General features: G+C 33.0%; 1 protein-coding gene across 10 annotated transcripts in view; it reads left to right on the forward strand.

Moving 5' to 3' along the window:
* Positions 1–23,585, forward strand: part of SYCP1 (synaptonemal complex protein 1) — a 120,993-nt gene that overhangs the window by 60,738 nt on the left and 36,670 nt on the right. For all 10 annotated transcript variants that reach the window (XR_652292.3, XM_009216030.3, XM_009216035.2 and 7 more), the window contains 9 exons: positions 93–210; positions 1,029–1,099; positions 2,123–2,204; positions 4,896–4,958; positions 5,119–5,181; positions 13,655–13,771; positions 14,183–14,293; positions 15,445–15,537; positions 16,393–16,467. Coding sequence is in view for 9 of the 10 variants with exons in the window: in XM_009216030.3 (XP_009214294.1) it covers positions 93–210; positions 1,029–1,099; positions 2,123–2,204; positions 4,896–4,958; positions 5,119–5,181; positions 13,655–13,771; positions 14,183–14,293; positions 15,445–15,537; positions 16,393–16,467 (793 nt within the window). In the remaining variant the exon portion in view is untranslated. The remainder of the gene's footprint in view (positions 1–92; positions 211–1,028; positions 1,100–2,122; positions 2,205–4,895; positions 4,959–5,118; positions 5,182–13,654; positions 13,772–14,182; positions 14,294–15,444; positions 15,538–16,392; positions 16,468–23,585) is intronic.

Below are 23,585 nucleotides of genomic sequence, written 5' to 3' on the forward strand. Positions count from 1 at the left end.
TCATCCCTTTCCCCTATCATTATGTTGAATTAAATTCCATATTATGTCATTTCATTTGTAAATATTTTGGTATGACTTTTTTTAAAAAATAGGCTTAAGAATACTGAATTAACTTCACACTGCAACAAGCTTTCACTAGAAAACAAAGAACTCACACAGGAAACAAGTGATATGACCCTAGAACTCAAGAATCAGCAAGAAGATATTAATGTGAGTTGAAGAAGAAAGTGCTGGTGACTTAGTTTTCTTCCAATTAGTAAGTTAGAATAGATGACCTCTAAAGATCCTTTGAACTTTAAAGTCTGATTGCTTTAGAGCTAAAACTTTGTTTTAGAAGAAAAATATGCATATTGGTCTTATAGGGTGGTAATGGGTGACAGAGGCTACCCTCTGATTAATGTGGAGGCCACTCCTAGAACAAGTTAATCTAATTTTAGGCATCAAGATTTTTAAAAACCATCTAGTCAATAGGTATTTATTAAGTCATATAAGATTGTGGAGGATACAATGATGAATAAAATGTCACCCTTTCTCTTTAAGAACTTATGACTTAATAAAAATAGTAATTTCTCACATAGCTTAAGCAAAATAGTATGTCATATGTGTTGTTAGTGGGACAAAGTGTTATCAGAGTTTGCAGGATCACTTCTGCTTTGGATAAAGAGAAGGCTTCTGAGAGACTATAGCATTGATTTTGGTCTTAAAAGATGAATTATGAGTTCAGTAGGTAACAATGAATGGAAAACATTACTTGAAGTGACAATATGAACAAAGGATACAGACTGAAAATAACACTGGAAAACCAAATGAGACTTGTTTTGTTAACTATTGTATAGGGATTGTTGGGAGAATAATTAAAGTAAGGCTTAAAATGTAGTATGAAACTATACAAGTTGAAAAGCCCATTTTTTTTTTGCTTTATATATAACTAAATAAATTTTATACTGACAGATAAAGGTCTTAAATAGTAGTTTAATTTTATTTTTGTTTAAACAAAATAATTGATATAAACAATATTATTTCTTTAGAATAACAAAAAGCAAGAAGAGAGGATGTTGAAACAAATAGAAAATCTGGAAGAAACAGAAACCCAATTAAGGCAAGACTAACAAATTGGCCTTTTTTTGTCTGGCAAAATATTTTGATATTTCTTTTCTATTAACTTGTTATCATTAATTTAAATTGGACTGATGTTGAATATTGTATGAAGTAAAAATTAGACATAAATCACTGTTGTGGAATCCTGCTTAAAATAAAATTATAATAATGTCTACTTCGTGCTTAGTGTTAAAAGTTAGTGAGATTAGACAGAAATTTTAAAGCATCATAAACCTTCTAATTCTTTAATATTTAATTAAGAAAATATATTAATCACATTTCATAAAATATAAAAATCTTAAAAATTACTTCTAATCATATGAATGATTATAATACTGGAGTTTTATACCCGCTCTATATTTTAAAGAATGTGTTTGGTTTTTGCTTATAACCATACACATATAATTTTATATGTGGTTTTTCCATTTGATATTATTTTTAGCATTATTAATGTTTTTATGTTTTTTCACAGTCATCTATTTTATGTCCATCTACCAGTCATTCAAGTGGATGTAATGACATTATTTTTGTCATTTTTACTTTTGGATATTTATGTTTTTTAGTTTTTCACTTTTTTTTTTTTTTTTTTGAGACTGAGTCTCGGTCTGTCACCCAGGCTGGAGTGCAGTGGCGTGATCTCGGCTCACTGCAAGCTCCGCCTCCCGGGTTTACGCCATTCTCCTGCCTCAGCCTCCCAAGTAGCTGGGACTACAGGCGCCCGCCACCTCACCTGGCTAGCTTTTTATATTTTTTAGTAGAGACGGGGTTTCACCGTGTTAGCCAGGATGGTCTCGATCTCCTGACCTCGTGATCCGCCCGTCTCGGCCTCCCAAAGTGCTGGGATTACAGGTGTGAGCCACCACACCCGGCCTCTTGTTTGTACTTATATTCTGAAGCATTCAGTTTTGGCTTTTTACATTTGGTTAAAGAATGTGGTCTTTAAGACTTCCTTATTTCGAGTTATTTGAGATCTTCTTTAGACCTAATAATTTTATTATAATGTAACTCTTCCATTTTCTTTTAGAAATGAACTGGAATATGTGAGAGAAGAGCTAAAACAGAAAAGAGATGAAGTTAAATGTAAATTGGACAAGAGTGAAGAAAATGTATGTTGTCTTTAATAATGGATTGTATCACAAAATTTCAAATCGTAAAAGCAACACCACATGTCTAAACTAAAATAAAGGGAAGTATACTGTTGTATAAATAATAGTGATCTAGAGACTGTCATCAGCCATCAACCTTAAATATTTAGGAAAAGTTGGATTATTTTACTACTAATCTGTTATCTATATCTAGAAGAAATAGTGGCATAATTCTGATTTTCTTTTAACATATGTTCGATATTTAATGCAGACTAACATTTTTTAGGCTAAACAAAAGGCTCACACTTCAGTAATATAAAATATATGGATGACAAATTGTTTAATAATTTTGTGTCATGCTTTGGTGAATATGATATCAAATTAAGATAATAAGGTTTTTAGGGAAGAGTGTCATGAAAATGGAATAGTACAAGATATGTGACATGATTATAGTATATATTATACAGAGTGGAAGAAAATTGTGCCAAAGTAGAAAGATCGATCTAGATTATGAGGTCTTTGATTGTGTTTTTTTCATTCATTCAACAAATATTATTGACCACCTACTATGTGTCAGGCACTGTTCTGGGTGTTACATTTGGATTTCATTTATTTGGTAGATAGTAGTGATCTAATTAAAGTTTTTTATTGAGGAGGTGACACCGTCTAATATTTGCGAATGGAATGGGGAGAGATGAAAGGCATTGGAATCAGTTGGGAAGCTATTAAAAGTCATCTTGAAAGTTCTAAAAAAATCTTGGAGAAGACTCTGGCCTAGTTCAATTCATACTTATTCCCAAGTCAATCATTGTGGCTAGGGGATAGAGTAACCTGGCTAAGCCTGAGCGGCATGTCCACTCATAGAGATAGAGTTAGCCCCCATCAAATTACATGAATTGAGCAGGACTACTGTGAATTTTATAGTAGAGGAATTCTTGCAGGAAAGGGTGTTGGCCAGACCACAACATAGGTCCTCTATTTGGATACTATTAGAGTCTGTAGAAAGGACATCTAATTCAAACTTAAGCTAGGGCATGCTTCCTGAAAGAAGTCACATTCAGTGTGAAGCTTTAGATTAATAGGAATTAGTGGAGGACAGGTGGTGGACACAAGTATAGCAGGGAGGATAATATTCTAAGTTTAAAAAAACATAAACATTATATGTGTAAGTCTGAAAGTATCAGAGCATGGCATATTTAAGTACAAAAAATTCATTGTAACTAAAAGATGGAGTTTAAGGTAGTGGTGGTAGAGGGCAGAGTGAGGAAAGATGAGGGTAGGGAGAGGTAAGAATGGAGAGATGAAGGTGGGGAAAGATGAGGGTGGATCATTTAAGGCCACTTAAGCTGCATTTAGGAGTTTGAGGCCATTGAAGAATTTTGACATGAGGATTGTTAAAATTATATTTACACTTTTGAGAGCTGTAAAACTATTGAAACAGTTCAAGGATGAGATAAGGTACCATTTTAAAGGGCTTACAATAGACCAAGCACGTTCTAGGTTCTTTCTATGTGTTATTTCACTTAACTAGAAGTCATTATTGCTCTTATTTTATAAAGTGAGAAATCAGACCTCCAAAGGATAAAAACCTTCAAAAGGTTACATGACTAAGAAAGAAGTAGTAGAGCTGGTCTTCTACATTCTTTAAACTATACCACGTTCTCCTCCCTGAAAAGCTATTTTTCTTTTAGTTCATATTTATTAGTTAAATTCAGCCTGAAAAAAATGAACTTAATATGCTAAATACTTGGTATGTAATTCACTACTTTAAAATTTGTATCAGAGGCCACTGCAGATCATGCAGCCTATTGTTTGTTCATGGAGAAAAACATGAATTTAATTTTTAATGTAAAATAAAATCCTCTATTAAGAATTTAAAACACAATTTATTTTGCCAATATAGAAAATATTAGTGACGATTTAAGGAAAAAAATGAAATGCATGACAAATTTTTAGCATATTTCAGTTTCCCATATTTCGATTTCAACTTACCTGTTAAAACAGTTTCCCAGAAAGAATTCAGGTTGTAAACACTTCCCAGATATTTTGTGTGACATTAAATTTCGTTACACTTTTCTTCCCTCAATCTGCTACCTTAGTTCTGACATTTTTTATTTTATATATATTTTACCTATCTGAGCCTCAGTTTCTTCATCTCTCAAATGGAGATAATACCTATCCTTTCTATCTCATTGGATTGTTGCAAAGTTCGGAATTAAACATTGCAAAGATAAGAATGATGAATGTTGACATATAAGCAGTAACATAAAAATGATTTTTTAACTGAGAAAAATTATATATATTTATGGTATACAAAGTGATGTTTTGATGTATGTATACATTGTGAGATGATTAAATCATGCTAGTTAACATATTCATCACTTCACATACAAAGATGCGTTTTTTTTTTAAAAAAGGGATACTGAGGCTGAGTATAGTGGCTCACACCTGTAATCCCAGCACTTTGGGAGGCCGGAGTGAGAGGATCACTTGAACCCAGGAATTGGAGGTTGCAGTGAGCTATGATTGCATTTGTATTTAGATGATCTTTATTAAAATTTGTGATTTTAGTATAATTTTTATATTAATGGAATTACCATGATTTTGAAGTGACATTTATCAGTACTTTATGCAATATTTTTATTAGTCTGAAATTGCCTGTTTTGACTGGAATACTGAATAAAATAGCTATAATTTCTCAAAATTTTTTAGTGTAACAATTTAAGGAAACAAGTTGAAAATAAAAACAAGTATATTGAAGAACTTCAGCAGGAGGTATGTATTTTTTATAAATATTCTCAAAATCAAACTGATATTTTCATCACAGTTTTAGAGAATAATGCTTTCTCTTCCTTTAGTAATTTGAGTCTAAGTCAGTGGCAAGGTAAGTTTGAATAACTTTAGTACTAAATATAATTATTTTTACTTTTAACAGAATAAGGCCTTGAAAAAAAAAGGTACAGCAGAAAGCAAGCAACTGAATGTTTATGAGATAAAGGTATTTGACATCTTTTTTTTGTTTTTTAAATATTAATAGATGAGAATTTAGATATTTTATTCTACTAGTTTATGCAGTATAAATTGAAAAGTTGAAAGGTTGTTATCTTTTTAAATAGGGGAGATCAATTCTTTTAGTTGTAATAGAGTATACATCTGTGATTTAGCATGCACATATCTTCTTAAGCTTGGATTCAAGCAGCTTAAGAATATATGTGCATGCATGAGCTCTTTGTGTGTGGTCATATTCCCTACCTCCATATTAAAAAGTGAAATTGAGTAAGTAGAATGGATTCTTGGAATCTACATTTTAAAAAGCTCTATGTGTGATTATCCTGCTGCAGAAGGGTATTGAGAACCATTTACTTGTATAAAACAAATTAAAGCCTTACAGTATAAGCTCCTAATATTAGAGCCATATTTGTAACTTTATTCCTATGTCTTTGAACAATGACTTACAGTAAGTATTCAATAAATAGTTTTTGAATTATGAATGGAAAACAGCAGTTCTCATTGTATTAATTATGTGCTCTTTGGGAGGAAACATAAAAATCTTATACCTTCCTTTAATGGTATTTGAAATTAAAAATATGCAAATGTGATTAAAAATTAAGTCAAGGATTTTCATAAACTGTTGACATTCTATATAAACATAGCAGATTCATATATCTTATAATTCAGCTCTTCTACTCCTAGGTAGAGTAAGGAGAAAGGTACAAAAATATTTATAGCAGCATTCTTTGTATTAGCCCCAAACAGAAGACAACACAAATGTCAATCAATAGTATAAAAATCAGTCAATAAAAAATAACACCAAAATAATCCAGATGTTAGAATTAGCAGATAAAGTCTTTTATGCAGCTATTATAAACATCCTCAAAGACAGAAAGGAAAATATGGTCATAACGAAAGATCAAATGGGGAATGTCAGTGAAGAAATGGAAACTGAAAATAATCAAATGGAAGTTCTAGAACTGAAAAGTAAAATGTCTTTAAAAACCAAAACCAAAACCAAAGCCAAAACCAAATGGTCCTAATAGTAGATTGAAGACAAATGAATCAAGTGTCAGTAAACTGGAAGCTGGATAAGTAGAAATTATCTAGTCAGAGGTACACAGAAGAAGATTTTTTAAAAGAGGAATAGTGCCTCGGTGGCCTGTAGAACAATAACAAGTGTTTTTAAGTGTGTAATTGGAATCCTCAAGTAAGAAGAGAAAGAGAATAGGGCAAATAAAATTTTCACTTTTGAGACAGAGTCTCACTCTGTCACCCAGGCAGGAGTATGCAGTGGAGCGATCACAGCTCACCACAGCCTCGACCTCCTGGACTCAGGTGATCCTCCTACCCTAGCCTCCTGAGTAGCTAGGACTACAGGTGTATGCCATCACATCCAGCTAATTTTTGTATTTTTGGTAGCGATGGGGTTTTGCCATGTTTCCCAGGCTGATCTCGAACTCCTCGGCTCAAGTGATCCACCTGCCTCAGCCTCCCAAATTGCTAGGATTATAGGTATGAGTGACTGTACCTGACCTTGACAAATAAAATTAATTGAGAAATTTCTCAAAAATTTATCACACTTAAAATAAACTCGCAGATCCATGGCCCTCAGCAAATCCAAAGCAAGACAGACACAAAACCATATGCCGGCAGTCATATCTTAGTCAAAGTGCTAAAACCAAAGATAAAAAGAAACTGTTAAAAGCAGACCAAAAAAAATGTCACATTGCACAACAATGACATAGATACATATAAAATGACATAGATGGTGACTGACCTTGTATCAGGACAGTGAAGGTCAGATGACAAAGGAATGACATTTATAAAATGCTAACAAAAATAAACCATCAACCCAGAATTCTGTATGCAGCAAAAATCTTTATAAAATGAAGACAACATGACATCAAAAGCTGTACCCTAAGCAATACTAAAGGAATTTCTTCAAGCTGAAGGAAAATGGCATTAGATGGAAACTTTGATCAATAGAAGAAGTGAAAAGTACTGGAAATGGTAAATACTGAGATGAATTTAAAAGGCAACATATTTTTCTTTTAATTTTAAAAGGGTATATATGGCTGCTTAAAGGAAAACAAATTGCTATTATAGAGTTTATAATCGATGTGACTTCCGTAACACAAAGGACAAGGGAGTAAATATAACTATTTTGTTGTAACATTTTTACATTGCATATGAAATAGTTACAATATTAACACTTAGAGTTTGATAAGTTAGTGATATATACTATCCTCCTTAGAGCAACCACTACAAAATAATGCAACAAAGTATAGCTGTCTTAGTTTAGGTTTCTATAACAAAGTACCATAGACTGGGTGGCGTATAAACAATGAACATTTATTTCTTACAGTACTGGAGACTGGGAATTCAAAAATCAAGGCACTTCAATATTTTGGAATCGTTTGTTTAGAATTGGTATTATTTTTTCCTCAATAGCTTTGTAGAATTCATCAATAAATTCATCTTGGCCTGGAAAAAAAATATGGGCAAAGGACTTGAATAGATATTTCTCCAAAGATACACAAATGGCCAATACGCACATAAAAATGAAAATATGCTTAATATCACTGATCATTGCAAATCAAAATCTCATGAGATGTTACCTCATATCTGTTAGAATGGGTACTAATGAAGTAATAGAAAATAACATGTTAATGAGGTTGTGGGGAAATTGGAACTCTCGAGCACTGATGATGGGAATGTCAGATGGTATAGTCAATGTGGAGAACAATTTTGTGGCTCCTCAAAAAAATAAAATTAGAATAACTATACGATCCTCTCATTTCACTTCTGGATATATACCTAAAAGAATTGAAAGCATAGTCTCAAAGAGATATGTGTTCACCTATGTTCATAGCAACATTATTCACAATAGCCAAAAGTTGGAAGCAACCCATGTGTCCATTGACAGAAGAATGGGTAGACTAAAGGTGGCCTCTGCATACAGTATTCCATACAGTATGGAAAATGTTTTGATGGTTTCTACTAAAACTACACATGCATCTACTGTGTGATCCAACAATTATTTTCCTAGATATTTACTTAAAATAAATGGAAACATGTCCATTAAAAATCTTGTACAAGAATATTCATGGTAGCTTTATCCACAATGATAAAAAATGGAAACACATAAAATGTTCATTAAGAAGAGACTGGATAAACAAATTTGGTATATTCATACAATGTAATACTACTCAGAAGTAAAAAAGACCTACTGATACTCACAGGAACATGGATGAATCTTGTAATATGCTGAATGAATAACCTATATACAAGAGAGTGTGTTTGGCATGATTTCATTTAAATGAAGTTTTCGAATCGACAAAACCAATTTATGGAGACAGAAAGAACAATGGTTGCCTCAGTAGGGTACTATTAGTTTGTTAAGGGATATGAGGGAACTTTCTGGGATTATGGAAATTATGTCTTGATTGGTATTGCCATTACATGGTTTTAAAAACAATTTGTCAAAGCTTATTAAACTTTACACTTAAAACCTTGCATTTTATTACGTGTAAATTATGTCTCATTGAAGTTGAACTCATCGATGAAAGCTACCGGGCCTAGAGTTCTCTTTATGCAAAGGCTTTTAATTTCTGAAACAACTTAATCATAGTTACAGTATAACTTAGTTGTTCTGTTTCTTCAAGTTTGATAAATAATATTTTTCTGGGTTTCATCCAGTTCATCTACATTTTCTACAGTTTCAGAATTGTCTGTAGCATTTACTGGTAAAAACAGTAATATCCTGTTTTTAATCTGATGTTGGTTATTTGTTCCTTCTTTTGTTTTTTTCTTTATCAGTGTCACCAGGAGTTTGTCAATTTGGGAAGTTTTCTTCCGTTTTTTTTTTTTTGAGACGGAGTCTGCCTCTGTCACCCACACTGGAGTGCAGTGACTGTGATCTCGGCTCACTGCAACCTCTACCTCCTGAGTTCAAGCGACTCTCCTGCCTCAACTTCCTAAGTAATTGGGATTACAGGCGTGCGCCTCCACGCCGGCTAATTTTTCTATTTTTAGTAGAGATGGGATTTCATTATGTTGGCCAGACTGGTCTCAAACTCCTAGCTTCAAGTGATCCACCCATGTCGGTCTCCCAAAGTGCTGGGGTTACAGGTGTGAGCCACTGCACCTGGACCTATCTTAAGATGAATTCTTAGATCATTAATTTTCAGTCTTTCTAATGTACACATTTCAAGGCTATAAATTTCCCAAGAAGTATTGCTGTATCTGTGTCCTATAAGTTTTGATATATAGTGAATTAGTGTTGTTTAGCCCAATGCCCCCCCCGTATTTCTTAATTTCCAAATTTAAGGGGACATATTGTGTTTTTGTTACTGATTTCTAGCGTAATTGAATTGTTATTAGAGAGCACACTCTGGTATGACTTTAGTACTTTGAAATTTATCGATATTTGCCTGATGGCCCAATATATGGGGTCATGTTTTATAAACATCCCTTACATAAGTGAAAATAATGTATATTGTATAGTTGTTGGGTAAAGTGTTCCTTTATGTAAAGATTACCAGTTATATTCTTTATATTTGTGTATCTTTTTTTGATTCTGTACTTCTGCTTATTTTTTATTTGTGTTTTATTAAGTAGTGACTGAGATAGATGTGTTTAAACATTTTACACAATGATTGTGGATTTCTGTCCTCTTATTTGCAGTTCTGTTAACTTGTCTTTATTTCAAGCTCATATTATTGGGTATACATTATTTAGAATATATGCAACTTTTTATTACATACAATAGAACTTTATATGTACAGTTATTCCCTTGGTTTATAAATGGGGGATTGGTTCCAGAACCCCCCAAGAATACCAAAATCTGTGCATACTCATATCCCCTAGTCAGCCCTGTGGAACCCATGCAAACAAGAAGTTGGCCCTTCATATATGTGAGTTTCATATCCTGTGGATACTGTATTGTCCGTTTAAATTTGATTGAAAAAAAATCCACATATAAGTGGATGCAGTTCAAACCCATGTTGTTCAAAGGTCAACTGTATACGTGATATGTATCTTACATATTTATATATAATGGAAATTGTTGTTAAAACAAGATACCTCCTTTATCTCTAATAGAGATAAACTTGCCTTAGAGCAAGTTTTTATGTTGTTATTATAACTATACCATTTTTTATTCTGTTTTGTGTTTGCTTGTTGTATCTTTTAAATCTGTTCACTCTTATCCTCTATCTTTGTGGTTTTTTTTTTTTGTTTTTTTTTTGTTTTTTTTTTTTTTTTTTGATACGGAGTCTGGCTCTGTCTCCCAGGCTGGAGTGCAGTGGCCGGATCTCAGCTCACTGCAAGCTCCGCCTCCCGGGTCCACGCCATTCTCCTGCCTCAGCCTCCCGAGTAGCTGGGACTACAGGCGCCCGCCACCTCACCCGGCTAGTTTTTTTTGGTATTTTTTAGTAGAGACGGGGTTTCACCGTGTTAGCCAGGATAGTCTCGATCTCCTGACCTCATGATCCACCCGTCTCGGCCTCCCAAAGTGCTGGGATTACAGGCTTGAGCCACCGCGCCTGGCCTATCTTTGTGTTTTAAATGACTCTTATAAATAGCATGTAGCCAGAATTTATAATTTTATGCACTCTGACAATCTTTGTCTCTTTTACTGGTATATTTGGCCTTAGACTACATTATCTCTTTTATCTCTTATGTCTTACTTATATGTTAGTATATTATTATTGTTGTCATGTACTTTGATGATTTTTTTTCTTAGGGTTTTGTATTGTCCAAGAAGAAAAAAAAAATAGAGTGAACTGGGGATGAGCAGTACTTACAGGCTGAATATTTCTAACCTGAAAATCCAAAATCTAAAATGCTCCCAAATCCAAAACTTTATAACACAGACATAATGCTGCAAGTGGAGAAGTCCATGCATAAGTACTTAACACATACTTTTTCATATACAAAATTATTAAAATATTGTATTAAATTACCTTCAGGCTATGTGTAAGGTATATACAAAATATAAATGAGTTTTGTGTTTAGACATAGGTCCTATCCTTAGGATATCTCATTAGATATATATAAATATTCCAAAATCTGAAAACATCTGAAATCTGAAACATTTTTGGTCCCAAGCATTTTGGAAAAGGAATACTCAGCCTCTACTGAGAATATTTAGAGTTGATGAAAGACATGAATTCACAGATACAGAAAGAGAAATTTATACCAAGCAAGAAAAATTAAAAGAAATCCACATCTAGACTTGGTATAACTAAAGAATATTGGACACATAGAAGTATTAAAAGTAGCAGGAGAGAAACGAAAGATCACCAGTGAAGGAATGACAGATTGGTCATGAACATCTCAACAAAGAACAATAGAAGTCAGAAAACAATAAGAAAGTATTTTCATGGGCTGAGAAAATTATTGTCAACATTAAATTTTGTCCACAACATACCTATCTTTTAAGAATGTTGGAGAAATAAGCATAATTTTATATTAAAAAGTGAGGAAAATGTGCTTTTCAAGAACACTTGGACTGTTTAACAAAAATGATCATATAGGCCAAGAATAACTAAAGCAATCTTTAAGAACAAAGTCGGAAAATGTGCCCTACCAGATATAAAGATTAATTGTATAGCTAAGGTAATTAAGACAGTATGACATTGGCACAGAAGTTGTCAAGTCAATTGAATAAAAGAGAAACCGAGACAAAGATCCAGGGGTACATGGTAACTAGACACAATACAGAAGTGATATTGCAGATATGTAGTGCTAGAACATTTGACTATCTACATGTAAAAATATGGAAGTCTACCTCTACACTACATACAAACACAAATTCCTTAAGGATATAAATAAATGTGAAGGGCAGGGCTTCAAAACATTTGAAGAAGATGTGGGACAATATCTTTGTGGCCTGATAGTAAAGAAAAAGTTCCTAAATAAGATTAAAAAACACAACCATATTTGAAAATATTGATAAATTCATATATGCTATGACAATTTCTGGTTACTTGGAAAGTAGAGCAACAAACCTCAAAGTTGGAGAAATATTCCCACTTTACATATATAATGAACAAAGGATTAGAACCCATTAAATGTAAGTAAGAAGAAAATGAAGCACCAAGTAGATAAATGAGTAAAATATATAAACAGAGATGGTCACAGAACAGAAAACATGAAGAGTTAAACATGTTACATAATTTTCTGGAAAATGCAAATAATACAACAAAACTTCAGTTGAATACTTTTATGTGACAGTATCAACTCTTGGTGAGGTTTTGAAGCAGGAAAAGTCATAACCCTGTTGCTGGGAATTTAAATTGGTATAAATGCATATGGAAAATAATGTCATTTTGTAAAGTTGTGTATGTAACCTGCCCTATGACCCAGCAATTCCAATCCTAGGTGTATACTGTAGAGAAATTCTACATTTTCACCGGGAGATGTTTACAAGAACATTCATAGCACTATTGTGTGTATCAGTCCCAAAATGGGGACAACTCAGTGCCCTGAACAATTGATTACATAAATAAACAGTGTTATATTCATACAATAGAACACTACTCAGCAGTGAAAATGAACGAACTGTATTTTTACACATAAATATCTGAAGCGTAACTGTTCAATGAGAAAAGCAAGCCAGAAAAATAATATACTATGACAACATTTATATGATGTTCAAAAAAAAAATTGAAATATTGTTTAGGGATACATAATTATGCAATGAATCTATAAAGAAGAGTAAGGGAATATAAGTTAAGAGTGGTTTTTATGCTTAAAAAGGCAGTAGGGGAAAGCTAATGAAGAGGGAGGGGCATTTAATAGCTTTTATCAATATTGGTAATGGTCTATATACAGTCAATGATTGACTCATGGATACAAAATACAGTCTGATTCATCATTATATTACCCATAACCCTCTTCCCAATTCCTGTCCCTGCTGTATAACACCTTTCCAGTATTAAGTTAGCCCTAAGATAAAAGTGAATATGAAGGGTGCTAATTCAGGGCTTTCCTTCCCTCTTGATAATTTCTATATTTGAATTATATCTACACAACTCAGTAAATATTTATACAAAGTATGTGAAAATAATATAAATGGAAGTTGTTGCTTCTTTATAGAAAATTAATCTCATTAAGAATATGCCTTTTCTTTGAATCACATGAGTTTTCTGTCCAATGGAAATACTTATTCTAATAAAACATATTAAACAGAGTAACCAATGTAAATATTGTTGAGAAATTCATTAAAAATAAATGCTTGGATGTTTATTTTATGTTACTTGTCAAGACAAAATACATATTTTAGGGGAGAAGATAGATTTTGTGAAGATAAAACACTTCTCACCATATGAAAATGTAAGGCGAGTGATCCAACCATAATTTCCATGAATAAGTAATCTTTTAAGATTCACAAAATCACAAAATGAATATGGAATATTTTTAAGTAATCCATAGCATTTACTAATATTCATGTTATTTTTCTTTACTTAAAGGTCAATAAATTAGAGTTAGAACTAGAAAGTGCCAAACAGAAATTTGGAGAAATCACTGACACCTATCAGAAAGAAATTGAGGATAAAAAGATATCAGAAGAAAATCTTTTGGAAGAGGTGGGAAAAACTTAGTATTAAGAACTTATTATACTAAAAATCTATATTTTTATTAGGATTTTAAGAGAAAAGTAAAAAATTCTTAATTTTTAAATTATGATTTTAAAAAAGGTTTGGTAAGTTTATATTAGAGTCAGTGTATCAGTTTTTATAGAAGCTAAAAGTATCCTTGTTATTCTAAGTATTTGAGTATATAATTATTTTGAAAGGGTTAAATGATTGCCACAGTGGTATACTGTCATCTTATTTCATAGAACACCCTGAAAAAACCCCAAACAGTGCATTTTCTACTTGTTTTTCCAGTTTCCTGGTGTTTGAGGTTTGCTTTTATTTAAGTAGAACATACGCTTTTTACACTTGTTTGTTTTTTGTGCATTTATTTTAAGAAACTTTTTTTTGCTTATTTGATAGGTTGAGAAAGCAAAAGTAATAGCTGATGAAGCAGTAAAATTACAGAAAGAAATTGATAAACGATGTCAACATAAAATAGCTGAAATGGTAGCACTTATGGAAAAACATAAGGTAATTTTTTTCTCCTTCTATAATGAAAATTATTAATTGGAGCCATATTTCTGTTAAATAATGGTGAAATCAAGATAGTATTCTAATTTGTCAGAGAAGATTATTGTCTATGGAACAGTGACTTACTATAGCTAGAGTACCCTTGATGCCCATTTCTCCAAGTTCAGATCTTAACCATACAAAGTTGAGCCTGTGTGTCACATCCTTGAGGAAATCGCTCTTTATTATCTGTGATGAATAGAAGTAATCACTCTTTTTCTGGATTCTCCTAGTAGTCTCTTATAGCACTTTCTACCTTATGTATTTTTAAGTACATAACCAGGGTAAGTATCTCATTGACATCTAACACATAATGAGCTAAATCGATTTTTATCAAAGGAATAAATAGATGAAATACTTAGTGTTTGATGTTTTTGTGTCTTATGTTTTTAATTGTTGTTTTAGAGTATCCATCTGTTAAGGAATTAAGCCTCATTCCCCTTAAGATTTGGAGAAGAGGTAGGGTATACCTACCTATTCATTAAAAAAAAAAAAAAAAGCTGCTGGAATACGAGATTATTATGAGGGAACCGGTGAGGATTTAAAAACAAATTTAAATAACATTGTGAACTCATAGATTTAAACACACTTGGTATGTTTCAATCCAGTGCGGCATCTGTCCTTATTGATAACTCACATTTTACCACCTTTGGCCAGCAGGAGCCTCTTCAAGCTGACTGGCAAGTCCTTTTGACTTAACTCTAATTTTCTCTGACAACTTTCTTTAAGTTATGATGAAATGTTTAAGGCTTATATTTCCTGTCCCAGATTTGAAATCAGCCAGTTTTGTAGAAGTCCTGGTGTTTCTGGCATATTATTAAATGTTAAAATTCAATGTTTCCAGTAAAAGAATTATCTTTTGCTCTTAGGTCATTTCCAAGACTGTTGTGTGTTTCACTGTTGAGGTTGTTTGAATGAAAAAATATAATTGAAACATTAAAAATATATACCCATATATCTTACTGAATTTACAAACATAATTTTCTGTAAAATTAAATTAAATACTAAATAATTAATTAAATACTAAATTAAATATTGAAATATGTTAGGATACCAATCTTATAATCTATTCAGTTTTAATATATCTAAAATGTCTTCTTTGTTTAATATAGCACCAATATGATAAGATCATTGAAGAAAGAGACTCAGAATTAGGACTTTATAAGAGCAAAGAACAAGAACAGTCATCACTGAGAGCATCTTTGGTGAGATACAGAAAAAATAGCAGTAACGGCCAGTGTTCATAATGTCAGCAGTGACTGGTGGTAAAGAATAATATTAAGTAAAACTAAATTTTGAGCTATAGAATCAGTCTTAAATCTGAAAGGGATCTTATAGATCTAGTTACATGTTTTTTTCTAATTTAGTTTTTGAAATAGGGAACAAACTATTTTTTCAAGTGAAATTTTATAAACTCCAGTTAACAAATAAGTTTGGAGCTCTGATTGAAATTGGGAGAGGAGGCTGGGATAAATTGGGAGAGAACGAGGAGAGATATACTTTGTGTTAAATTTTTCTTTAAAGAATTCTATAAAAAATTTGATTTTTTTTTGTTTTTGTTTTTTTTGTTTTTTTGAGATGGAGTCTTTCTCTGTCCCCCAGGTTGGAGTGCACTGGCATGATCTTGGCTCACTGCAAACTCCAGCTCCTGGGTTCAAGCAGTTCTCCTGTCTCAGCCTCCCAAGTAGCTGAGACTACAGGTGTACATCACCATGCCCGGCTAATTTTTGTATTAATATTTTTAGTAGAGACGGGATTTCACCACGTTTGCCAGGTTTGCCTCAAACTCCTGACCTTGAGTGATATGCCTGCCTCTGCCTCCCAAAGTGCTGGGATTACAGGCATGAGCCACTGCGCCCAGCCCAAAAACTTGTTTAAATGAGGTTTTTAGCTATGTTAAGCTAGCAGCCTTTATATCCGTTGACTTTAAAAGTATCTATATTTTATGAGTGAATTTATTTCTCTGTAATATTGAATTTACTCAGAGCACTAGTTTATATTTTCATTGTCTTGAGAAATATATGGAAGCTCTTCTAAACTTCGTGTTTCTTTTTCTTTAGGAGACTGAACTATCCAATCTCAAAACTGAACTTTTGTCTGTTAAGAAACAACTTGAAATCGAAAGAGAAGAGAAAGTAGGTTTTTTTGCATTATAGATAAAATGATTGTAAGGTTTAGGGCAATTTTGCGTTTTTAGAAATATGTCATATTATAAAATAATTTGATAAATTTCGGTAACGGGATGAGAAAATAGTTTTTCCCCATAAGCTTTTTTTCTAGAAACATTTAGAATATTTCCTAATGTAAATGCAAAACACATGTAAATATAAGTGTACTTTTAAGAAAAGGAATATTTTTAAATATACTGTATTTGAGTAACATTATCTGATATTAAAATGCTTATATATATAAAATGTTTATATTTCATATTAAAGTGCTTATATAGAATGCTAGATTCCCACTTTTAGTAACCTTAGGAGACGTCACTTCAACGAGATAAACAATTAATTTCTTCTTTTGATAGTCAGGAATTCAGCCTAGCCAGCTAAGTTAAGAGAGGTCCTCCTAACATACATATTTAGATATGCTTTTTTTGAAGAGATTCATCATGTTTCAGAAAAAAAGGCTATCTCTGTAGTGTTTTACAGTTTGCAAAGTGAATTGATTCACACTATAAATGAGAAATACTAATTTTTTTTTGCTTTCTATGAGATAGGAACTGTGTTTAGTACCCTACTTACATTTAATTTAATCTTTACAGCAATGTTATATGCAATACTTTACTATTATCTTCATTTTGACAGAGGTTACATTACTTATTCAGGATTACATAGTAAGAGAGCAGAATGACTAGATTTCAAACCTAGGTCTATTTTTGCATGGCTTCCAACCTATTCTCTTAATCACTCTGCAACAGCTTAGATAACATATACTTTCAATTTCAAGCCTCTAAGAATTTATTTACTTTGTTTTCTGCATTTAATTCCTTTCATCCTTTTCTATCTCGGAAAATCTCACACATCTTTCATCTTATAGTTGTGAGCTTACTATATTCGTATGTATTCTCATAGCACTGTTTTTAATGTTAAAATGGTTATTTCACTTTGTGCCCTCTATTATATTGCAAGCTCTGCAAGGGCTAATTATGCCTTATTTATCTTTGTTTTCCCTTTATCTGTGTACAGGGCTTTGAAATTTTTATATTTTCAATTAAAGGACTAACAAAATGGCTTTCCCTTCATCTGCAATAATAAGATTCATGCTTACCTTTATCCTACTGTTTCAGTAGAAGAGGAATTCTTCTGTGGCTTAACTCTCGATGCTATTAAACCCTCAGCAATCTTTACTTTTTACTCTAGTCAGTAAACATAAATAAGAATTATATTACTGTAGCTTGTATCTCAAGTTCTTTGGCTCTCACATAAGTAGAAATTAACATCAGGCCAAAGAGACATTTTTCTCAGGGAAGGTTTAATAGGCTTGTGGCTTAATCAAAGCAAGGGAGCAGTTTACGGCAAAGGTATCTCGGTGCTATCTCCCTGAGGCTCAACTCTTGTCATTTTAGAAGCTGAGGCAGAAAATGAAATGATGTACAAGCATGTTTAGGCAAAATTTTCTTTGTATTTGCACAATGGGGCATCATGCTCTGACATACATTGCATGATCAGAAAATGATGGATAAGCCCTGCCTTTGTTGGAGATGTTAGTATTAAAATGATATTATAATGAGGAAAAAATCAGTGAAAGGTCAGTGTAGGAGCCTGTCTTGTCTTCAGCAGACTGGATCTGGTCCAGTTCTTATCGAGAATGCCAGAGCCTCACTCACCTTGAAAGATGGTCAGGTTCTTATCAGGAATGCTAGTTTCTCACTTTTAGTAACCTTGGGAGACATCACTTCAAGGAGATAAACAAGTAGTTTCTTCTTTTGATAGTTAGGAATTCAGCCTAGTCAGCTAAGTTAGGAGAGGTCCTCCTTCTGCTATGTGACTTGGGTCAGCTTATTAAGGGAGACAGGCAGGTAGGGGAGAGAATATGCCTTGATATGTGAGGCTCATGGGGTCTTGATTACCATGAGTGGTCTACCAGGGCTGAATCCCTTCCCTATACTGTCTCATTTCTATCATTTTATGAAAACTTAAACCATTAAACTGCTTAAGCTGCTATACTATCTCTGTTCTGTTCTTAAGTAGCAGTCTATTTTTTCAGTTCTTATCTCCTCACCTATTACAATTTAGCTATTGGCCTAACTGCTTTCTTGACTTGGGTCACACCGAACTCCTTATTAACAAACTTAAGGGCTTCTTTTTTATTTGCATATCAAAAATAATTTAGGACTTCCATTTACATCGTATTGTGTTTCTTTCTGATCATTTATCTATGAAAAAATATATAAACACGCACACGTGTACACATGCACACACACAAATATGCCTGTACATAGATATATATAAAAAACTTGGGCTTGTGATAGATTGTTTTATTCAAAGTGTATGCTGCCCTTTTCTATTAGGGTCCCTCCCAAAGGAAGAATTAAATATTTCCACCTTGCTGACTTCAGATTTGGCCAAATGTTTTATTTTGCCCAATGGAATGTGAGCAAAAGTGGCATTTCTGAGAGGGTGTTTTAAGAGACACCACATGGTCTTCCTAGCCTCTCTTTTCCTTTGGCCTTGAGACTGACATAGAAGTTGCTTCTTCAGCCTAGATTCCTGGAGATGATAAGAAGTAGGGTAGAAACCAGTCTATAATTGACATGTAATGTGGTTGAGAAATAAACTTCTCTTGTAATCCACTAAGATCTGGGGTTGTTACTACAGTATAATTTAGTCTAAACTCATTGATATCAGAATTTATTGTACACATAAATTTATATTGTTTAATAAAAACACATTATGTTTATATTTTATAAAATATGAATACAGAAAACTACAAAAAGGGTAAGAATAGCCTACAAACCCATGTCTCAGAGTTTACTGTTTTTCCATCTGCTTTCCAACTTTCCATATACTCAGATTGGACTAATAGTTATAGAGATAATACCTTTAGGTGTTCTTCTTCTATTTAAAAAGTGTCCACTTTTATTGCATTGTCTATACTATTGTTACTTTTTGGAAATTTCTTTGGTGTTTTTTCTAATGCTGTAAAATATAGTCAGTATTTATGAATGTACATGAGGTCATAAAATGAAGTTATAATTATAATCTATAGACTGATTATCTAGCTAATGATGAATGCTAATTATACATACATATATACATTATCATGTTAAATTACACTTTTTTTTTTTTTTTTTTTTTTTTTTTGAGACAGAGTCTCGTTCTGTCGCCCAGGCTGGAGTGCAGTGGTGTGATCTCGGCTCACTGCAAGCTCTGCCTCCCGGGTTCATGCCATTCTCCTGCCTCAGCCTCCCGAGTAGCTGGGACCACAGGCACCCACCATCATGCCTGGTTAATTTTTTGTCTTTTTAGTAGAGACGGAGTTTCACTGTGTTAGCCAGGATGATCTTGATCTTCTGACCTCATGATCCACTCGCCTCGGCCTCCCAAAGTGCTGGGATTACAGGCATAAGCCAGCATGCCTGGCCTAAATTACACTTTTATACACATTTTAAGAATGTAAGTAATACATACAAATGTAAAGGAAAATGTTGATGGAATTCTAGAGCTTACATCCCAGAATAACTTTTATCTATTTTGGGCGTGTATCACTTCATATGGCTCCTTTATGAAAAAAAAAAAACAAAAAGAACCATAGTCAGATACATTTACACATACCAAGAACGATAAAGAAAGAATACCTTTGAAAAAATGCCATATTAGTTACTTTAAACTTTAATGTACATATTATATTTGAATTTATCAGAAAAATAATTTGAAATTGGAATTGCAGAATTATTAAACTTAAGATAGATATTTCTTTACAAAACATTTAATAGTTCTTGAAAGAGTTTAGATTCTAAGGTGAAGAAAACAGACTGAAAAACATTTTGAAGAGGGAGGAAAGTTGTAGGTACCAGTGTAGTTTCTTTTAATTAAGCTTTTTATTTTGAGATAATTGTAGATTCACATGCAGTTGTAAGAAATAATATAGAGAGATCCCATGTAGCCTTTATTAAGTTTCCCCCCATGGTCACATCTTACGAATTGTAGGATAATATCACAATCAGGATTTTGACATTGACACAATTAAGATACAGAACAGTTCCGTCTCCATAAAGATTCCTCATGTTGCCCTTTTATAGCCACATCCACCTCCCTCCCTCACCCCTGGCAATCATTAACATGTTCTCCATTTCTATAATTTTGCCATTTCAAGAATGTTACATAGATGGATTCATACACTATGTAACCTTTTGTGACTGGCTTTGTTCCTTGGAGATTTATCCAAGTTGTTAGTCCAACCTGAGTATGTAGAAAGTTGGAAAGCAGATAGAAAAATGTAAATAATTTTTTTAGTTTTTTTTGCCAAGTAGTATTTATGGTATGGATGTTCCGCAGTTTAAGAGTTTGCCCAGTCAAGGGTACCTAGTTGTTTCTAGTTTTGAGCTATTATAAATAAAGCTGTTATGAACACCAGTGTACAGGTTTTCGTGTGAACCTGTTTTCATTTTTCTGAAACAACTAATGGTATGGCAGTTGCATATTAGTTTCATAAGCAACTGCCTAACTATTTTCCAAAGTGGTGGTACCATTTTACATTACCATAAGCAATGTATAAATGATCCAGTTTCTCTGCATCCTTGCCAGCAGCAACTTGCTATTTTTATTTTAGTTATTCTTGTAGATTTGTAGTCATAATTCATTGTGGTTCTAATTTGCATTTTTCTGCTGTTGAACAGTGTATTAGTGTATTCTCATGCTGCTAATAAAGACATACCTGAGACTGGGTAATTTATAAAGAAAAGAGGTTTAATTGACTCATAGTTCCTCAGGGCTGGGGAGGCCTTAGGAAACTTACAATTATGGTGGAAGGGGAAGCAAACACATCCTTCACATGGCAGCAGGAAGGAGAATGAGTGCCAAGCAAAGGGGTGAAAGCCCCTTATAAAACCATCAGATCTTGTGAGAACTCACTATCATGAGAACAGCAGCATGGGAGCATGGGGTTAACCAACCTTATGATTCAGTTACCTCCCACTGGGTACCCTCCCACTGGGTACCCTCCCACAACATGTGGGGATAATGGGAACTACAATTCAAGATGAGATTTGTATCTGTGTTTTTATTTTTAACTAATTTTCTAATTAGACTTGTTTTTACCTGTTGAATTTTGAGAATTCTTTATATAATGTAATTATTAGTCCTCTGTCAGAGGACTTAGTTCATTTGTGTTGCTATAACAGAATACTTGAGACTGGGTAATTTATAAAGAACAGAAATGTATTTTTCTCACAGTTCTGGAAAATGGGAAGTTCAAGATCAAGGTGCCAGCATCTGGTGAGGGTCTTTTTGTGGCATCCTCCAGAGGGAGAAATGCCCTGTCTTCATATGGTGGAAGGCAAAAAGGCAAAGAATAAAAAGAGGGCCAAACACGCCTTTTTATGATGGGATTCCTGCCACCCATAAGGGCAGAGCCCTCATGGCCCTGTCACCTTCCAAATGTCCTACCTCCTAACACTGCCACAATGACAACCAAATTTCATCATGAGTTTTGGAGGTTACAAACATTCAAACCGTAGCATCAGATATGTGGTTTGCCAGTGTATGCTCCCAGTCTATAGCTTGCCTTTTTATTCTAGCAGTTTTTTTGCAGAATAAAAGTTTTTAATCTTGATAAATTTTAATTTTTCAGTTTTTCCTTTTACGGATTGTACTTTTGATCCCAAGTCTAAGAACTCTTTGCCTAGCCCTAGATCCCAAAGACTTTGTCCTGTGTCTTTTTGTAAAAACTTTAGAATTTTATTTTTTATACTTTATGTCTTTGATCGATTTTGAGTTAATTGTTACATAAAGCGTGAAGTTCAGTTTTTTGCCTATGGATCTCAGATTGCTCTATCACCAGCTGTTGAAAAGACTACTTTATCTCCATTGAATTACTTTCAAACTTTTGTCAAAAACTAGTTAGGCATGTTCTTATGGATCTATTTCTATGGTCTTTATTCTGTTCCACTGATCTATGTGTCTCTTCACCAATATCACTGCCATGATTATAGTAAGCCTTAATATCAAGTAAAATGATTCTCCTCCTTTATTTTTCTCTGTCAAGATTGTTTTGGATGTTTTAGTGCCTGTTACTTTCCATATATTTTAGAATAAATTTGTTTATCTTTACAAAAAAGCCTTGCTGGGATTTTGATAGAAAATTTGTTAAACCTATAGATCACAGTTTGAGGAAAATTGACATCTTTGTTGAGTTTTCAAATCTATAGCATGGTATTTTTCTCCATTTGTTACATATTTGATTTCTTTCATAAGCATTTCACAATTTTCATTATATAGCCTCTGAACCTGTTTTGTTAAATGTATATCTATTTCATTTCCTTTTTTGCAATTGAAAAAAATAGAAATTTATTCTTTTTATTAATTTTTAATTGACAAATAGTAATTGTGTGCATTTATGAGGTGCAGTGTGACATGTTGATATACGTACATGTACATTATAGAAGATTCAATCAAGCTAATTAACATGTCTATGACCTTACCAGCTTATCATTTTTTTGTGGTGAGAACTTTAAAAATTTTTTAACAATTTTGAAATACACAATATCTTATTATTAGTGGTGGTCATCATGCAGTGCAATAGATTGTGTTTTTAATTTTGTTTCCTCTATGCTCATCATTAATGTATAGAAACATGGTTGATTTTTGTGTTTATTTTGTATCCTGTGCCCGTGCTAAACCTATTTATTAGCTCTATAATGCTTGTTTTTATTCTTTGTGATTTTCTATGCAGACATTTGTCATCTGCAGGATGACTGGAAAGGATAAAACACTAATATTAATAAATACAATAATAATAATTATATTTTATTTTATCCTTTCCATACAGTGTGATTTAATTTCTATTTATTTATTTATTTATGTATGTATTTATTTTTGAGACGATGTCTTGCTGTGTCACCAGGCTGGAGTGCAGTGACGTGATCTTGGCTCACTGCAACCTCCACCATCCGGGTTCAAGAGATTCTCCTGCCTTAGCCTCCCGAGTAATTGGGACTACAGGCACATGCCACCATGCACAGCTAATTTTTGTCTTTGTAGTAGAGACAGGGTTTCACTATGTTGTCTAGGATGGTTTCGATCTCTTGACCTTG

The sequence above is a fragment of the Papio anubis genome, chromosome 1 (assembly GCF_008728515.1).
Source record: "Papio anubis isolate 15944 chromosome 1, Panubis1.0, whole genome shotgun sequence".
In the NCBI taxonomy this organism is placed as follows: domain Eukaryota; kingdom Metazoa; phylum Chordata; class Mammalia; order Primates; family Cercopithecidae; genus Papio; species Papio anubis.